This window comes from Sinocyclocheilus grahami, unplaced genomic scaffold, assembly GCF_001515645.1.
Source record: "Sinocyclocheilus grahami isolate Dianchi unplaced genomic scaffold, SAMN03320097.WGS_v1.1 scaffold1181.1, whole genome shotgun sequence".
Taxonomy (NCBI): domain Eukaryota; kingdom Metazoa; phylum Chordata; class Actinopteri; order Cypriniformes; family Cyprinidae; genus Sinocyclocheilus; species Sinocyclocheilus grahami.
The window spans coordinates 429,197-447,781 of record NW_015506360.1 but is presented as its reverse complement, the minus strand read 5'-3'; the positions used below and the strand labels follow the sequence as shown (position 1 = coordinate 447,781).

The 18,585-nt window shown below is 38.5% G+C and overlaps 2 protein-coding genes across 3 annotated transcripts in view; one reads left to right on the top strand and one right to left on the bottom strand.

Annotated features, from left to right (window-relative positions):
* The window catches only part of LOC107567701 (F-box/WD repeat-containing protein 5-like), a 13,414-nt gene extending 392 nt beyond the window's left edge, over positions 1 to 13,022 (top strand). The window contains exons 2-10 of the mRNA XM_016253439.1: positions 2,643 to 2,838; positions 3,124 to 3,281; positions 6,764 to 6,947; positions 7,035 to 7,183; positions 7,513 to 7,818; positions 8,718 to 8,901; positions 9,008 to 9,155; positions 9,751 to 9,963; positions 11,301 to 13,022. Of these exons, the coding sequence (XP_016108925.1) occupies positions 2,652 to 2,838; positions 3,124 to 3,281; positions 6,764 to 6,947; positions 7,035 to 7,183; positions 7,513 to 7,818; positions 8,718 to 8,901; positions 9,008 to 9,155; positions 9,751 to 9,963; positions 11,301 to 11,571 (1,800 nt within the window). The 5' untranslated portion in view covers positions 2,643 to 2,651 and the 3' untranslated portion in view covers positions 11,572 to 13,022. The remainder of the gene's footprint in view (positions 1 to 2,642; positions 2,839 to 3,123; positions 3,282 to 6,763; positions 6,948 to 7,034; positions 7,184 to 7,512; positions 7,819 to 8,717; positions 8,902 to 9,007; positions 9,156 to 9,750; positions 9,964 to 11,300) is intronic.
* Positions 13,023 to 14,485: 1,463 nt separating this feature from the next.
* Positions 14,486 to 18,585, bottom strand: part of LOC107567702 (TNF receptor-associated factor 2-like) — a 40,657-nt gene continuing 36,557 nt past the window's right edge. For both annotated transcript variants that reach the window (XM_016253441.1, XM_016253444.1), the window contains one exon: positions 14,486 to 14,750. In XM_016253441.1, coding sequence (XP_016108927.1) covers positions 14,532 to 14,750 — 219 coding nt within the window. In that variant the 3' untranslated portion in view covers positions 14,486 to 14,531. The remainder of the gene's footprint in view (positions 14,751 to 18,585) is intronic.

Below are 18,585 nucleotides of genomic sequence, written 5' to 3'. Positions count from 1 at the left end.
CCCCCCCCCCCCCCCCCTTTCATATATTTATGATAATATTGTTTATCATATTGTACCTGTTTTTGGTTGCTTGTATAATAAAGAAAGGTTGAATTTAATTTAAAAACAGGCATAAAAGTTTAAATGTTCAATATCTGCCATAATATAAAAACAATAATCAAAACCTATGCTAGAAAATAACATATAGTATATCTCATTTTATAAATCTGCTCTAATTTGGATGTTCTAACGTAGTCTAGAATGAATGAATAAATAATTAAATAAATAAATTTGGATGTGTGGGTAACCCAGAATTTCTATTACTGCATGCCTGCAAATTACATAGTTATTTATTTATACCTAATTTATCTTTCATGATCAAACTTTCCATTTTGATCTATAGATTGAAGTCTAAATTGATTAAATTGTAAGTTTAAGTTTTAGTGTGAATGCAGTTTTTTAATTAAAACAAATAAGACAAAACAACTAAATTAATTATCAGAATTTGTGCAATAGTGCATCCCTTAAAAATATTTTTTTTTCTTATGTTTTATTTCAAATTTTTTTATTATTAGATTTTCTGCATGGAATATCAACTCAACAAATTACAACATTAATTTTATACAATTATTCTTCCATGTTATTACTAATACTACCCCACTAATACTTCCCTCCCTTTTCCAGAGGAGAAAAAAAAAGAAAGTAATAAATAAATACATTTTAATAATAATAATAAAAAAAAATGTAATGCTTTGTTTAAAAAAACAAATAAAAATTGTATGTTTATATATATTAATGCTCAGCTTAAGTATCAAGCCAGCAGATAATCTAAAAAGGGGCGCCACACCTTGTCAATGTCACTCACGGGTTCGTTAAAGACCAGTCTAATTTTTTCCAATTTAATGCAAGTAAACACTTCTTTTAGCCATGTATCAAAAGAAGGGGGTGAGACGTGCTTCCACTTTAAAAGGATGAGACGTCTTGCTAGTAAAGTAGTAAAGGCTAAAGCCTTTTGAACCGTTACTGAAATGTTAACATCTACTGCCAACCCAAAAATGGCCAAAAGTGGATTTGTATCGATATCTATGTCGAAGGCATCTTTCAAAGTTTTAAATATTTTAGTCCAATAATCAAATATTTTATTGCATTCCCACAACATGTGAATGAGGTCTGCTGGTGATTGCTTGCACCTATTACATGCATCGCTGACAGAGGTGTATATTTTGGCAAGTCTAGCATTAGTATAGTAAACCCTATGCAGAATCTTACATTGTATAAGCCCATGCCTTGCGCATATAGATGAGGTGTGATGAGTTTGTCTTATGTTTTAACATTCAGCAGCGAAATGGTATGCATACCATACTCATTTATTTTTATGTGTAAAAAAAGTATCCTTAATGTGCTAAATGCTCTTAGATCAATTCAGATCAGTTTATAAAAAACAACAACAACAATCTACACTATAGATTAAAAAGTGATAGCATATATTTTTTTTCTATTTTCCTTTTATGTCTAAAAAAATACATCTAAAAATAAACATCTGGGTGGAGAAGGAGAGACTGTGTTACTCAGTCTTAATTTACAACTGTCAGATCTTAAATTAGAATAGAGAAATGAGAGGGGAGAGCCGTACTTTTTATCCACTATAGTGGATGGATTTGCAGCTAGTCTGTTCTTGAAAGATAGACTTACAAAGACTAGATACAATTATTTGTTATCAAGTCAACCAATAAATGCCACTATTTGGTGGATTTTTTTTTAAACAATGTTGTACTGCTGTGCCTTCAACAAGAAACAATAGTTATCAATAAGTAACAAAACTTGTTTGATATATTGTTTAATAAGTAAACATTTTTATGTAACAGCCAGTTTTTCACAAGTGAGAAATATGCAGTATTTTATGTTATACTGTTAGACATTACCATGAAACAAACATGTAAATGTGTGACTATTTAGATGTTTTAATCAAATCACTTGTATTGATAGTGTTCCTTTGGAAGTTGACTGAGACCTATTGTGGGCCTTCATCCACTTATTTGGTGAATGCACTTACCGAGCAGTCGCACCAGAGTACATTTTAATCTAACCAAACCTGCCAAGTGTAAACAAACCCAGTTAATCTCTAAAAAGACCTGAACATTTGCCAAACTTATACTGGGTGAATTAGACCAGATGTCTAGGTGTATGTGTCCAGGAAACTCTGAAATCTGCAAAAGCAAGTTTGGCAGGATCAGAGGATTTAAACATTTGTTTTTATCTCAGATATCTAGTTTTCATAAAGCACAAATAGACTTTTGCTGTGCGTTGTTGCTGTGGTTTATATTTTTGTAGCGCCTTTCTAAAAGTCAAGGCTGCTTTACAAAGTTAAAAAAAAATTGACAGATAGCAAACAAAGTACAATTCACAGACCAAAATCTTTAAGAGAGCAAATTAAGTTCACTGTGCTTAATTGGTGTTTACCAGGTTTCTGTGAGCAACATCAACAGAGATAAGGTCCCGGAGAAAAGTTATTTTACCAGTTAATGGACGAATGTTTGTAGCGCAAAATAGCCATTGTTAATGGTTGGATGAATAGCCATTAGCCATTGTTAATATAACACTAGCAAAATAGCCTTTGTTGATGTAATCGGTTAAAAGTCATCTTTAATGTTATGTTTTTTCAGGATGTCAGGATGGCAAGTGGCCCTGGCTTGCCTGACAGCTTGGTGCTGGAAATCTTCTTGCATCTCCCTCATAAGGCAGTGCTGAGCGCAGGGTTCACCTGTCGTCAGTGGTTTGCTGTGTCGCGGGATGAATTCCTCTGGAAGGAGCTCTTCTACAACTACTACTGCATCCCACGCTCGGTGCCTCGCCACCCTGGTACTGTAGCTGGAGCTGAACTTTTATATAAACTGCATCATAGGCAATGCATTCATGTGTAAAATAAATAAGCACACACCTTCACATCTGTGGCCAAAAGTGTTTATTTTGCGAAAACAAAGTGGAACACATGTGACCTTTTACTACTAATCCACTAAATAGTAAAAGACATGTGACAGTGCTTAAATTTTGCCACTTTCTTACCCTCTTCATGTATGAATGCCACACTGTGGCAGCACTACTTGCACCTTTTGAAATAACTGTGCTTTTCCTGCGTGTGTGCAGCGGCTGAGTCGTGGTACAGGGAGTTCAAGCGGCTGTATGACTGCATTCCCTGTGTGGAGGTTCAGACTCTGAAGGAGCATCATGATCAGGTCCTGCATTTGGCTTTCTCTCACCGTGGACATCGCTTCTCTTCCTGCTCCAAAGACTGTACCGTTAAGGTAAGACTGCCTACTGTTTGCTTCATAAAGATGAAAACAAGATTAAATTTTTTGCATATGCCAGTAATAATAACATGCAATCTCTATGGTTATATGCAAAAAAAAAAAAAGACCATCTGGATAGTTGGCATGTCACAGTACTGCATAACACGGATGTTGTTCCACAAAATCTTTTCCTAGCACAAATAAGGACAGGTTATGCATTTAACAATTTTTCAAAGCAAATAATAGCAATTCTAACAAGGTCAGTGATATGACAATTAATTTTTTGTCCATCTCAAGGCTGATCAGAAGAAATGGACAGCCCCTGAGTTAAATATATGAGTGTCACAGCAAAGGGTCTGAATACTTAGGACCATGTGATATTTCAGTTTTTCTTTTTTAATAAATCTGCAAAAATGTCAACAATTCTGTGTTTTTCTGTCAATATGGGGTGCTGTGTGTACATTAATGAGGGAAAAAAATTAACTTAAATGATTTTAGCAAATGGCTGCAATATAACAAAGAGTGAAAAATTTAAGGGGGTCTGAATACTTTCCGTACCCACTGTATATTACCAAAAAATGCTATTCATATATGACTTAACTTCTGATATTATAATGAAGAAAAAAAATAATTCTTTGAAACAAAACCTTTTACATGTTGATAATCATAGAGAAAATCCCAGCAGACTGTCATGACGGTGTGTTGGGGTCAAAAATAACAGATAATTTGACATTTTTGTGTCAAGCAATGTTAGGCCCTGTCCACACGAACGCGGGTATTTTCAAAACCAGCTTTTTCTATGCGGTTTGGCCGTTCTTCCACACGCAAACGCAGCACTAGGATTTTTGAAAACTCCTGCCAGGGTGAAGATTTTCAAAAACTCCGTACAGTGTTATCGTGTAGACAGCGTAACCGGAGATTTTGGCTTGTGACATCGGAGCCTGCGCTGTTATCTCCGCTTACTGGAAAATTTTCAGGCTTCTGATTGGCCAACATGGCTTTACGGTTGAGATTATATCTCCACCTGTTGGTTTGGCATGCTCTTGAGAGCGCTTCATATTATGCGTTTGCGTTTTCATGTGGACAGAGATTTTTTTAAAAACAGAAGGATAAACTCTGTTTATAAAAATACCCGTGTACGTGTGGACATGGCCTTAGTTTAGGTTATGAAATGTTATGTGGTGCCACACCCCAAAAAAAGTAATGATATTTTAGTTATGATAATTCATAAGTTATGATATTTGAAGAAAATACATTTTACCTTGAAAAATTCATTTTTAAGATTTTGAAAATAATGGTTTTGATGTGCACATTCACGTTTCAGGTTGCAAGGAAATATATTTTACTTGACATTTTAAGTGTTATTAAACTTAAATATTTGTAAAAAAAATTGTTTTAATTAATGGTTTTTACAGCAAGATGAAACAAACGTGAAACAAAAAAACATTTTACTTTACATTTGTCTTTAAGACTTTTTTATTTGCCTTTTCTGAAACCACAGTTTCAGCATATGCATATACAACATTTAAAGGAGACCTATTATGCCCCTTTTTACAATATGTAATATAAGTCTCAGGTGTCCCCAGAATGTGTTTTTGAAGTTTAAGATCAAAATACCCCACAGATCATTTATTATATAATTTTGAAAATGCCTATTTTGTATCACGATAATTTTTCTTCATATCAGTCGATAACGATAATTATCACGATGAATGTCAAATTTAATTTCGTTTAAAGGCAGATTTTTTTTCTCCAATGTGAAAGTTGCGGTTTTAAACTATTCTTTATGCTCAGAACATGACAAACACTAATTCTTTACACTTTTCCAGTAATTTTTCCTTATCAAAATAAATATCTTAATAGAAAAAATTAATAAATTCTTAGTTCTGCATGTTCTAATAAGTAATATTATTTCAAATCAAGAAACAGGTTTGTGTTGCCTGATAATATTAATAATCAAATTTTTTTGTCTCTTAGAAATGCACATTTGATAGTAGCTTGAGTTAGGATGCAGATGTAGATCTATGTTCATTATCAAAGTCAGTAATATCTATAAAAATTGTAGCAATCTCATTTATATATGGTGAAATTTAATTATTCTGACTGTTTTTTTTTTTTTTTTAACCATTGGTCTTCTATAGAAGCATACACTTAGATCATGATAATCAATTAAAACCACAAATATAGCACTTCAATACTATGGTAAAAATATGGTAATATGGCTTCTAGGTATTTGTATGAAAAACAGTAGTCTAAATACATGTATAAATGCATAAATGCTATAGCTTAATCACAAAAAGTACTGTAACTATATTCCATTACTCCTCCTTCAATACATTTAATACATGACTGTCTACATTAATAAAAATATAATAAAATTCGACACGAATACCCACATTTCTGACACAATACTATGGTGCAGTTAGTGCTATGGTAAATGATGGTGATTTGTAGATTAAAAAGTCTTCTGACTGTATCGTTGCTCACAGTGTTTCTCCTGTTTGTCAGCGCTGTATCATCTGGCTGTAAACAGAGTTATTTGTGTTCTTCGCTGAATTCAAGAGCTTCACACTAGATCTGATAGCGCTGTTAAGTGTTCACGTGATCTAGAATCATCAGCGAGTAACTGCATGAAGCTCGCATCGCCTTTGCCGCATAAACATTTTATCGAACATTTATCGAACTCTTGTTATCGTATATAGAGGAAATTTATAAAGCACGATAATTATCGTTATCGATTTATCGCCCAACCCTACTATTTTGAGTGGAAGCAGAAACATGCTGTTTTCGTGCATGTCTCTTTAAATGCAAATTAGCTGTTGTTCCACGCCCCTTTTTCCAGAATTGGGCTGCGCCTGTCAAATACACACGATTATGTTAAAAAGTCTGTTATGCCGGTGAAGATAAACAGCTGGGAAAGAAATTGCATGTTTATTTTAGATCTGTGTGGCAGCAGCGTAATATACAATAAATAAATCCACTGCTCTCTTGTCTCCTCTGAGGCTGGGACTCTAAATAGTGTTCTGTACTCGTCAGTGCAGCCAAAGACAGAACAGCAACCATACTTTGCTCGAACTTTCGCTGTGGCGTTAGAACTGGTACACTGTTATTGCTTGCAAAAACAGAATGGCAGTGCCGTGGGTATAAACTTGCAGATTAAGGAGTGGTAATATTATAAGAAGATCCCTTTTCTATGTCACAGGTGGAGCAGAATTTGAGTGCCTCGTTTTTCACAAGCTTGCAGAAAAAGGCTTTCCAAAAAATTTACTGGGTTGTTCTTTTTCACATTTTTGGGTTGGTAGATACACTGGGGACCCAATTATAGCACTTAAACATGAAAAAAGTCAAATTTTCATAATATGTCACCTTTAGACTAAGTTTGATGATAAATAAATATAAAAATATATGATGATATTATTTTGATGATAAATAAATATAAAAATAATGTTATTTGTTATTCACTGAATAATAAAAATTCACACAATGTGCTTTTACAGGTTTGGGACACAGAACGATCAGATGGTACCATCTCTTTGATTCACAGCTCCAGCATGCGGCAGTTTAACTGGGGCTACACTCAGTTCTCCCAATTTAACGCCGATGACACACTGCTGCTGGTGTCAGGGGTATACCTGGGCCCACATCACTCCTCTTCTGGAGAGATTGCAGTCATCAGCTTGGGTACTGACAGACAGCTGTTACAAACACCAACTGCACACACCCACTGTAAATAAATTTCTGATTGATGTTGTTGTTTTGGATCCGTAGAGAACTACACTCTGCTGTCCCGTGTGAGAAATAAGCCATATGATGTGTTCGGCTGCTGGCTGAATGAGACTCACCTAATCTCTGGTAACCTGCACTGGATTGGCAACATGACCTCCTGCTCTGTGCTCTGGCTCAACAAAGCTTTCCAGGTCCAGATGTGTTCATTTCTCTAAGGTCTTAAAGTGATGTGCATAATGTAGTTGATGAATTGAAAAAAAAAAATTCCTACTGGCCATGAAATATGTTTTTCATTTCGTTAAACAATGTTTTACCCTGTGATAAAACAATGTTTTCTGTTCATTCCATAGACTTTGTCACAAAAAAATATTTCATTTTGGTTAATTAATTATAAGAATCTGTAGCCAAATTAAATTATGCCAATAACACACAAAAAACTAGCTAAACATCTAATGGGTATTGATTTATGTAGCTATTAGATAATAACTACTCACTCTGTGTTTCGCCTCTCCATGTTTAGGACATCGAGTCAGAAAATGTGAATGTGGTGAAGCGTCTGTTTAAGATCCAGAACATCAACGCCAGCACTATCCGCACAGTGATGGTGGCCCACTGCCGTCGACACGACTCTCCTGACCTCCTTCTGGACTATGAAGCTCAGTCAAAGGCTCAAGCTCAGCGGACACAGCAGCACCAGCCTCTCGTCTTTGATCTGGGAATCACAGACAGTGAAGAGGAGGAGGATGAAGATGAGGAGCGAGGAGAAAAAAGAGTGTCAGCACATCCGCCCTCATTTAACCTGCCCGGGATTCAGCATGTTATACATGTAATAACCATAGGGATCACTGCACCTACATTTTAAGCCACTCAAGATTTTCTTTTATATATATATATATATATATATCATTAGGAATTCCATTGTGTTTCCATTTTCAGTTGTAGACACATTGATCTTCTGGGAAAATGGGAAATTTTGTTTAATTTGTTTTCCATTTTTTTTTAATTTTCTTCCGCAACAAAAGCATTGGATTGGATATAGTGCAAGTTAAAATCATTAAGTATTATGCATAGTGATTTTGGATGTGCATCAATCGATGACTGCAAATATTCAAATATCAGTGAAAAAGATAATTTTATCAGCATTTATAAAACATGAAATCTGAATTGACATGATTTACATAAATGTTCCCTGAGCAGTTCATCTGTGCATGTTAATTGTGGAAACACTTTATAGTTTAGGGACCAATTCTCTCTCTTAACTAGTTGCTTATTATCATGCATATTGGTTGTTTATTAGTACTTATAAATCACATATTAATGCCTCATTTTGCATGACCATGTTTTAGATCCCTTAATCCTACCCCATATCTAAAGAACAACTACTTTACTATAGTTACTACTACAAGTAACTATTAATAATTCATTATTAACTATTAATAATTATAATAAGCAGCAAATTAGGAGTTTGAGGCAAAAGGTATAGTTAATAGTAAGAATTGATCCCCAAACTAAAGTGTGACCAAAATTGTTCATAATTTTTTATTAAAATGTAATAACTTTTTCAACTTCTGAAACAACTGCCACAAATGCAGCTGAAATTAAATATACAGCAATCAATATTATAGCAACAGATTAAACACGACTTTCAATAAGCCATGTTTTAAAAACATCTCTTCAGCTGTTATTGTCAGTTATATGTGCAGTTTCTGTATTTGCTGCCATTAGGGTCATCAGAGCATAGCTGCTCGTGAACGAGAGTTGGAGACAAAGGTGGCCAGGTTGATGGGCAGCAGACGCACCAAAGCTCCTGATCCAAACCTGGTGTCTCCCTCAGCTCCTGGAGAAGGAGAGGACAAGACCTACCTCCTCTTCACCACCGGCAGCCTTACCTACTCGCCTCACCAAATAGGTGAGCACGCGCTTATGTCTTTAATGGGATACTGTATGAATGATTACTTCACCTGCTAATTCCATAAATGCCCGGATTTCTGAATTGCTGTGTTTGTTTGTTTCAGGCATCAAGCGGATAATGCCTGATCAAATGACGACATGTGGTCCTGTGTTGGGAGAGGAGCGCAGTACGGATGAATTCTTCAACTCACTTGATCATGTGATTGACATACACGGCCACATCATTGGCATGGGTCTGTCACCTGACCATAGGTGTGTGTTGTGCAGCGGTAGAGGGCTAACTTTGCACTAATGCAGTTTACTCAGCAAGTTCATACAGCCTTTCAAATTCTAAAAAGAGAATCACTTTGTGTACAATATTATCTGTGGTGCTGTGAGTGATTACCAGGATGTTGCTCTTGTGTTTCTATGTGGTGCAAAGTCACACAGTTTTCCTCCAGGGGGCGCAAGCAGGCTTAGAAAGCTTCATCTTTTCATCTTATTAAGGAGCAGTAAGTAATATTGACAGCTAGCCATTAAAATGGGTACTGCAGTCCAAATTCAACATATTGGAGAGTGTTGTTTCTCCCGCCCCCTCTTCCTCAGACTCAGCAGTGTTTCCTAAATCTCTGGAAACATGTTATGGTATATTATTCTTAAGTAGAGTCAAAAAATGATATGCAGCACCTTTATAGGTACTTATAAAGTGTAATCATCGCAGTCTATTCATTTCCACTTAATCAGTCGCTACAATGTTTTAAATAAAATGCCTAAAAGGCCATGGAAATCATGGACAACAACTCCTGAAAACCCTGCTGAAATCAAAGCATTATCTTGGAAAATGGCAACCGTGTTTGTCTGTTCACAGGTACTTGTACGTAAACAGTCGAGCGTGGCCAGCAGGCTGTGTGATCTCTGACCCCATGTCCCCTCCACCCATCGCAGAGGAGATAGACCTGCATGTGATTGATCTGAAGAGTCTTAGAGAGGAACGCCGCAGCCTTCGAGCCCACCGGGCCTTCACACCCAACGATGAGTGCTTCTTTATCTTCCTTGACGTCAGCCGAGACTTTGTCGCCAGGTAATTTACAGCTCAGCCACCTGTGCACATTTTATTCGCAGTAGTGAACTGATTTTTTGGCCTGTTAACTAGTGCTCCAAATAACAGATGTTTGGAATATAGTACATGCTATAAACCAGAGTAAAGATGCACTAGAAGTAATTTAATCTTTCTTCTTAAATCAATTCTTTCACTGGCTGATACAACACTGGTCTTGAACTTTATACTGACAAGTAAACGGCATGGGTGCAGCATCAGGAAAATGTTTTTGAAAAGCAGGCTTTTTTATGTTGTGGGAATCCCATTGAGTGGATTACATTTGTCAAAGCATTTGAGTGCTTAATAACAGGAATGTTTGCATGACTAATTAAGCTTTTAAAGGTCATTGTAAGCTTGTAATTACTGTACATTCCGGTTTTGACATGATGAATGCATATATAAAAGGGAACATGTTTTTTTTTTCAGTCATATCAACAGTGCTAGATGTGGTAGTGATAGGTACCAGTAAAATATGGCTCCATAGTGTTATTTAAGCCAATAGAAATGACTAGACGAGCTGAAATTCTGCACCAGAATATCAGCAAGAATTTATAAACTCAGGACAACACAATAATACAGCTAGGTGATATGTCTGATATTTTTCAGACCTTTTGATGATATATGTATCTATTTAGGCATTGGCTTTGAAATGGCTTTAAAGAGTAGTATTTTTATTTTCGTCCTTTTTCATTTTGCAAGAAGAGAATTTTTGGTGTAAACGATTCTCAAAAACATTTTAATTTACTTCATATACCATAAGTAGGATAATCATTTTAAAATTTATTTAAGGCTGGAATACACTGCATGACAGATTTCACAGAACATTGTGTGGCGTATGACTGGCACAGACTGATTTTTTTATTTATTGTTTTGCTTAAAATTACAATTCCATCAAGCCAGAGGGTGTCAAACATGTTTTCATTTGTCTCTCGTCTTTAAGAATAAATTGCAATATTTGACACTAAATAACGGTTCATTGAACTTAATTGAAATGGATAATTTAACTGATCCACAGAAATGAATTTGAACTTCCCAATTTCGTCCACGTTTTTGTCACAAATATCTCTCATACTTACGAGTTATCATGCATTTTAAAATCATGGTAGCATTCACAATATTGATTATTTTTATATCCTGAACAAAATAATATTGGGTCAAATGTAAATTGCCTTGCCTCACACAGACTAATACTACTAAATTATTTGTTGTACTCATCTGAACCATCATTAAATGCTTGACCAACAAAATATCAAAACTATTGAGTCGTCATAACTGCCCAAGAAGTGTTAATTGTCTAATTTATGTAATTGTCTGTGTAGCGGTGCAGAGGACAAGCACGGTTACATCTGGGACCGGCACTACAACATCTGCCTGGCTCGCCTGAAACACGATGATGTGGTCAACTCTGTGGCCTTCAGCCCAGCAGACCAGGAGCTGCTGCTGTCTGCCAGCGATGACTCCACCATTAAAGTGTGGCGCTCGCCACGCATGGTGCGCCTCGCCGAGGCACCCCAGCACCCCCTTCGGTCTCGCAAACTGCTCTCCTCCTTGCTTGGCCGCAGAAGTGCTAATCTGAATGGTAAACCCTGACCTGTAATGCAAGAGGAAAACACCACAGAAGGACACTCCATGAGCAGAGGGACACGTGAGGTCAAGAAACTGAGGATTCCACAGTGGTCTCTTTGAGAAGAACAAGGATACTTGCATTCTTGTGTGACCCTTTTGCAGGATGTGCCGTGACCAACAGATAACTGGAAGATGAGAAGCAACAAAAGAAAATGGGCTCTTTGGAACTCTATACTGGTGAAAGATCGCTGATGCACATGAAAACGTAGGACACAGACATTAAGAGGACGTGTGACTTCAAGAGCACAGAACCAAGGATATTAAGGTCGCATTCATATATACGTGTCACGTGTGTAATTTGAAAGCCCATTTAACCCTGTCATAATGAATGAAGCACATCTGCACATTTGTAATTTAAGTATTTTGTTGGCACCTTTTTTAGTAGATGTTATACAGGCAACCTGATGATCAGAACAAGGACATGGTCAAAGTATTTAAATCCTAACAGAGAAAAAGCTACGTTCTGCTACAATTTTACAACACAATTATGTGTCACGTGTTTCATCTCTGTTCTGGTGTTATGTAGAGGAGAAGTTTGATTTAACTTCATTACAGAATGACAATGCAGATGTTTACTCCTGAGCTACCCCATATAGCCTTTATTGAAATCAGTTGTATCCATTGTCCATATGGATTGTGTCATGCAGGTTTTAACGATCATACTATATTGAAAATGTAAAAATTCCAAAGAAATTCAAAGCCGCCTTGTTGAACTTTGTTTATAAAATCATTTGGTTTTAATAATGCACCAGTGCTGCACCTCTGTTATGATGGCGTATTTATTTTAGATTTATCTAGTATGACCTGTTCCAAGAGAATTTGTTTAGGTTGGACCATTAAAACTACCAAAAAGCTGAAGAAAAATAGCTCAAACACCGACCATTACATATTTATGTAGGTGAGCTTTGTGACTTCATAGCACTGAGATACTATGCAGCATCATAAGCATGGTTACCTCCCCTCCAGCACTTCACCTTTCTGTGTAATGAGCTCACTTTGTTTACCAGCATTAAATATTCAGCAAAAGTGCTCATTTTTGTTCACAGATGTCATAAAAAAGTAACTCAAAAATGCTCCCCCATGCCTCACATACATGGTCTACATATGTGAAGCTCAGCTGTGATGTTACTCATGAATATGACTTTAATTTAATTTTGGTTCCTTAAGATTTTATGCACATCAAGTGATTTCAATTTGATCTCCTTGTAATAATGTAGTTTAGAGCATTTGTTTCTGTAGTTGTGAGAACATCAGTCGTTTTATTTTTAACGGACCTGATTCCCTGTGTGACGTTTGTTTGAGCTTGTGCATATGATTTTCCCATCTGCCCTTTGGCTATTTGACATCAGTAGATTTTGTACTGTGGAATGTGTAAAATTTGTTTGGCCCATTAAACAATTTCTCTTTTACCACCAGATGCAGTGTGAATTTTCCCACGTTTGTATTTTTACTCAAGACTAGGACTGGATTAAATATTCATAACTCTTTAGAGAACACATAAGCTGTTTATTGATGTTACAAATGGATATACAGCATTTCAAACAAACCATACAGCATTGAATATAGTAAGAATTATTAGATACTGAACCCGATGCACTGCACATTTGACAGGAAAAGAAACAAGGAATTTTGCCACACATTGTATTATAGCTCTTTAGTACTGTAAATTCATGCTAATAAAATAGTGTATATTAATATCTAAACAAATACTAAAAATACTCACCACTTGAATGATCTGCTATATAATTGATAGATAAAATAGAAATAAGTAAATGACAGCTAAATAATAAAGAATTTAAATTTTAAAAAGTGTAACATTTATCAGATTTTTGATATTTTTTTCTCTCTCGCTTTTCTCTTTTTCCTCTTTCCACCAAAACAACCATGTTTCCAATATTCCAAGTAACAAGTACTTGGAGTGTTATCTACCAGCAGCAGGATTTATACTGCATCTAATTCACCCTTTGACTCAGAAAACATGCTAACCTAGTGTATAATGATGTTACAGAAAAAATGCCGGTACCTTTTATAAGGGTTTGAAGCGGATTAAACATCTACATCTCTTATACTATGAAGCCATTTAATGCTCAAGCCCAAACAAAAAGAGCCGGACCCAAGATCAGATGATGTTTACAAATGGTAGTAATACAGTGAATCTATGCACTGGGTAGTCAAGATGTATTTTCAGTCCTGATAAGGTTTCTAACTTTTTCTAAGTGAGATTGAAAATATTGCAGCCTCATGCACATGCTGTATCCAAGAGCTTGTTTAAAAGAACAAACACTAATGATTCATTTCTATAAGCTGAATGATTCACACAGCTTCTCGAATAGGTTTCACAGGTTCTCTATTATTAAGCTAGTGAAGCTAGTAAAATAAAAGCAGACTGGTGACTTACATGTAACTGTTTATATACTTGCACTATAGGGTTCAAGCCCCTAAACGTGTTTAAAGATGCATTTAGCATCCTGATGACATCCCATATTTAACAGCATGAAAACAATTCCTACAAGTACAGTATATGCATAAAATAACCAAACCTTAATGTCACGGAACATATGTCATATTTCTGTATTGCATACAATACTACAAGAAGGTATAGTTAAAATATTAAAATATAATGTGTACTAATGTGTATTATATAAATATGTATTATAATAAATATTGTGTTTTAAATATTGAGTGTGGAAGTCTCTTTGAGCACAGCCACTCCATACATGCACATAATAATATTGCTGTAATTTAATTTATATTTCTCCAAATAAATCAATATATAAATATAATGTTATTATCATTTATATTATTATTTATATTATATCATATTTAAATAGTTTGGCTTCCGCAGCTGAGATATAATAATAATAATAATAATAATAATAATATCAATTATTATTATTATTATTATTATGAGTAATTCCAGTGCTTTATAAGCTGGTGAGGTCGACTATGGCTTTAATAAATATGGTGTCATCTCTCAGATATGAGCTTTTGCCTGCCAGCTTGGCTAGAGGGCAGAAGAGAGGACAACCACTGGCTATGTTCATCTCACTGATGGGTCTCTGGAAGGATGTGGAGCTCACGTCAGGCCTAAAAGCATCAATGATGTGCTCTCTGTTGTTTTGGTCCAACAACATCAATGTCACCTGGAAGGAAAGAACATGAGAGTGCCAGGAATTACAATCCATGTGATGCCAAGCTCATGTTCTGAAAGCCTGTTTCACACTGGATTGCGTAAAGCAGTAAGCAGAGTGGAGGCAGCACAGGAGCTGTTTGCATGCAGAGCAGGAGCAGCATGCCTTCACACTGACAGCTGAACTGCAGTGTACTGCAAATACAGAGGAGTATCTTCCATTGGGTTTTTCAGGTGTTCTCCTCTGACCACGTGCTTTTAGTGATGGGCAGCATATTTTGCTGTGATGCGAACGTGTTCCCTTCCTACTGTCCCGCACAGATATGCATACAACATGCTGTGTATATGTAGTTTACATGAGAAAAGTAATTTTTACATTATAAAAGTTTTAATCCTTTAAAACAGGCCATTGAAGTTTGGTCAAAAACTCCTGCCAATGATGAGTTTTCATGCATTTTAATTTTGTTTTTTATTCACATCATATCAGTCATATGGTGATTGTGAAACACGGAACACCGCTTTTTATGGTGAATTTGTTCGTTTTCATGGCAACTGAGGTCTATTTTAACCAAGAACAATCCACTGTGGCTTTAATTCAGTGTGAGCGGTGCAGCAAAGACGATCACAGCACTGCAACTTCTGCTTTGCTCCTGCTACGCCGGCTTTGCATGCGGTGTAAATGCTCTAACCTGTTAAAATAGGCGCAGAAAAAATATGCGCTGCTTACGCTCCGCTTATGCATGCGGTGTGAAACAGGCCTAAAAGTAGCGCTGGGACAATAAATTGATGCATCGCAAATCGAGAAATGATTCTGCATTGATTCTGAGATTTTCCGAAGGCATCGTGATTCTCTCTTGAATCGATTCTGAGCTTAGTTTTTAACACCAGATGGTACTGCGTGATTTAGAAATAGCCGTATTCTGCTTGCTTCCAGTTCCTTACACACGCACCACTTGCACCTAAAATAATCATTCATAAAGTTCAAAAAGGCTGAAGCGAATTACAAGGATGTTCACACAGTGGGCTGTGTTTACATTGATCTCACATAAAAGCATAAAAGCCGATGTGAAAGTACATTTAAACACTTACATTACTCAGCCAAACGTACAAGCGCTCTTCTTCATGAGTATTTGAGTGTGTGCCTGTGCGGTTAAAAACTAGCATAGAGCGCCATCTCCTGTTAAAAACTAAGCTCAGAATCCATTCGAATGAGAATCATGATGCATTCCGAAAATCTCAGAATCGAATCGCGATGCATCAATTTATTGTCCCAGCCCTACCTAAAAGATGGTGTAGTTAGACACTTCGCATACTTGCTATAAAAATAATTGTAAATTAAGCACAATTACAAGTAACTAACTATAAACCAAACCCTACAGCAAGTACATGTAGCTATAATTACATGTAGTGTAAATAATATTTCTGCTGAAGTGTAGGCCTACCCTGTAGCAACATCACCCTAAAATGGTAACGTCTCGTTATGTTACGTAATGGTAACATTACATACGGTAACCCTCGTTCCTTGAAGGAGGGAATGGAGACATCACGTCCCGTCGCCATAGCTTCTGTACCACCGCTGAGCAGCCGGGTTACCGGCTCGGCTCCTCAGCAAAAACCTGAATATGCGCTGCACCAGCTGCCTACTTATACTCACGTTGTGATCAGGATGACCGACGAATTGGGATCTCGCTTAGAGAGACCAATTCACTTAGAGTGTAAACTAAACGAGCCCATGCACATTGGCATGCAATTATTGCATCCAGCTGTCGCTGATCACAGCGTGAGTAGGCAGCAGCTGGTGCAGCGCATATTCAGGTTTTCGCTGAGGAGCCGAGCCGGTAACCTGGCCGCTCAGCGGTGGTACAGAAGCTATGGCGATGGGACGTCTCTGTTCCCTCCCTCATGGAACGAGGGTTACCATACGTTACAGAGACGTTCCCTTTCAGTCGGTCGCTCTCGACGTCACGTCGGATGACCGACGAATTGGGATCCCTACCAAAGGGCCATAGCTACTGCCCCTTCCAGTGTCCTGTGGAAACCTCCTGCGCCCCTACTTTTTGGAGCAGGCCAGGGCTTACCACAAAAAGACCAGCTACTGCTGCTATGGCACTACCCACTCAGTAAGACTGGATAACACTGGGAAAACGTACCCGTACCACTGGGAACAGGGACGTTGCGGAAGCCCCATCCTTCTCGAAGGAGGTTTCGGAAGCACGTACACATATGAACAACTGTTTAGGCGCATATGGAAGATTAGAGGTGATTGTAACCCTCTTGGAAAATAGCAGGAAGTCTGCCGGGGAAACACAGGCTCTGAGGCTACACCGTGGACTTTACACATATGGGATCCACTTAGGTCTCTACATATAGACCCCAGCCCTCTACCAGTTCTCACGGATTCATCAAGTGAGGGCCTGGCGACGGACGCTCTGCCACGTCTGGCTGTCGAGGGGATGAAGGACAGGGTCTACAATATGGACTCTCTGGAGCGGTTTTAGCAAGCCGACTCATCCTCTGCTTAGAGACGGCATTCCCCTTCTGCTGGCCTCCATGACAGACAAAGAGCTGGTCTGAGGTCCTGAAGCTTTGTGTCCGGTCTACGTAGCATCTTAATGCTCTAAAAGGACAGAGCAAAGCTAGGGCTGGGTCTGCCTCCTCCGGGGCCGCGCTTGCAGGCTCACCACCTGATCCCTGAAGGGAGTAGTGAGAACCTTGGGCACATAGCCGGGCTGGGGCCTCAGGGTTACCTGGGAGTCAGCCGGCCCAAACTTTAGGCACGACTCGTCGACTGAAAATGCGTGCAGGTCCCCTTGATGGAGGCCAATGCAAGCAGGAGCAAAGTTTTCATTGACAGAAACTTTAGCTTGACTGTCTGCAAAGGCTCAAATGGGCCCTGCTGTATTGCTCTGAGCACTAGAGTCAGGTCCCAAGAGGGTATAGAGGGGGGCCGTGGAGAATTTAGCCTTCTCGCCCCCCTAAGGAACCTGATGATCAGGTCATGCTTCCCTAGCGACTTCACTTCTACGGGGTCGTGGTTAGCAGCAATCGCAGCGACATAGACTTTAAGGGTGGAGGGAGACAGCCTTCTCTCCAACCCTTGCTGCAAGAAGGACAGCACGACTCTGACCGGGCATCTTCGGGGGTCTTCTCGGTGAGAAGAGCACCACTCGACGAACAGGTTCCACTTCAAGGCGTAAGCGTGTCTTGTAGAAGGTGCTCTGGCCGAAATGATGGTGTCAATTACCTCTTGGTCCGGGTGGGCCAATAGGGCGCCACTAACAGGACCTGCTCCTCGTCCTCCCTGACCTTGCACAGTGTCTGTGCTAGAAGGCTCACTGGGGGAAACGCATACTTGCGCAGGCCCCGCGGCCAGCTGTGTGCCAGTGCGTCCGTGCTGAGTGTTCCCTCGGTCAGGGAGTAAAACAACTGGTAGTGAGAAGTTTTTGGAGTGAGTTGCGAGTTGCGACGGGAGCGTAGACCACCTTGTCGGTTGATGTACACAACGGTCGCAGTGTTGTCCGTACGGACTAGTACGTGCTTGCCTCGTAAGTGCCCTTTGAGACAGCTCAAGGCAAGGCGCACTGTCAGCAACTTGAGGCAATTGATGTGCCAGTGCAGTTGGGGGCCCGTCCAAACCCTTGACACTGCAAGCCCATCGAACGTGGCCCCCCAGCCGGTGACTGAGGCATCCGTGTGAACCACAGCATGCCTGGAGACCTGTTCTAGGGGCACTCCTGCCCAGAGAAATGCCAGGTCTGACCATGGGGTGAAGGTTTGGCGGCAGGCCGGTGTGACTTGGACCCGGTGAGTGCCGCGTTGCCACGCCCACCTCGGGACTTGGCCATGGA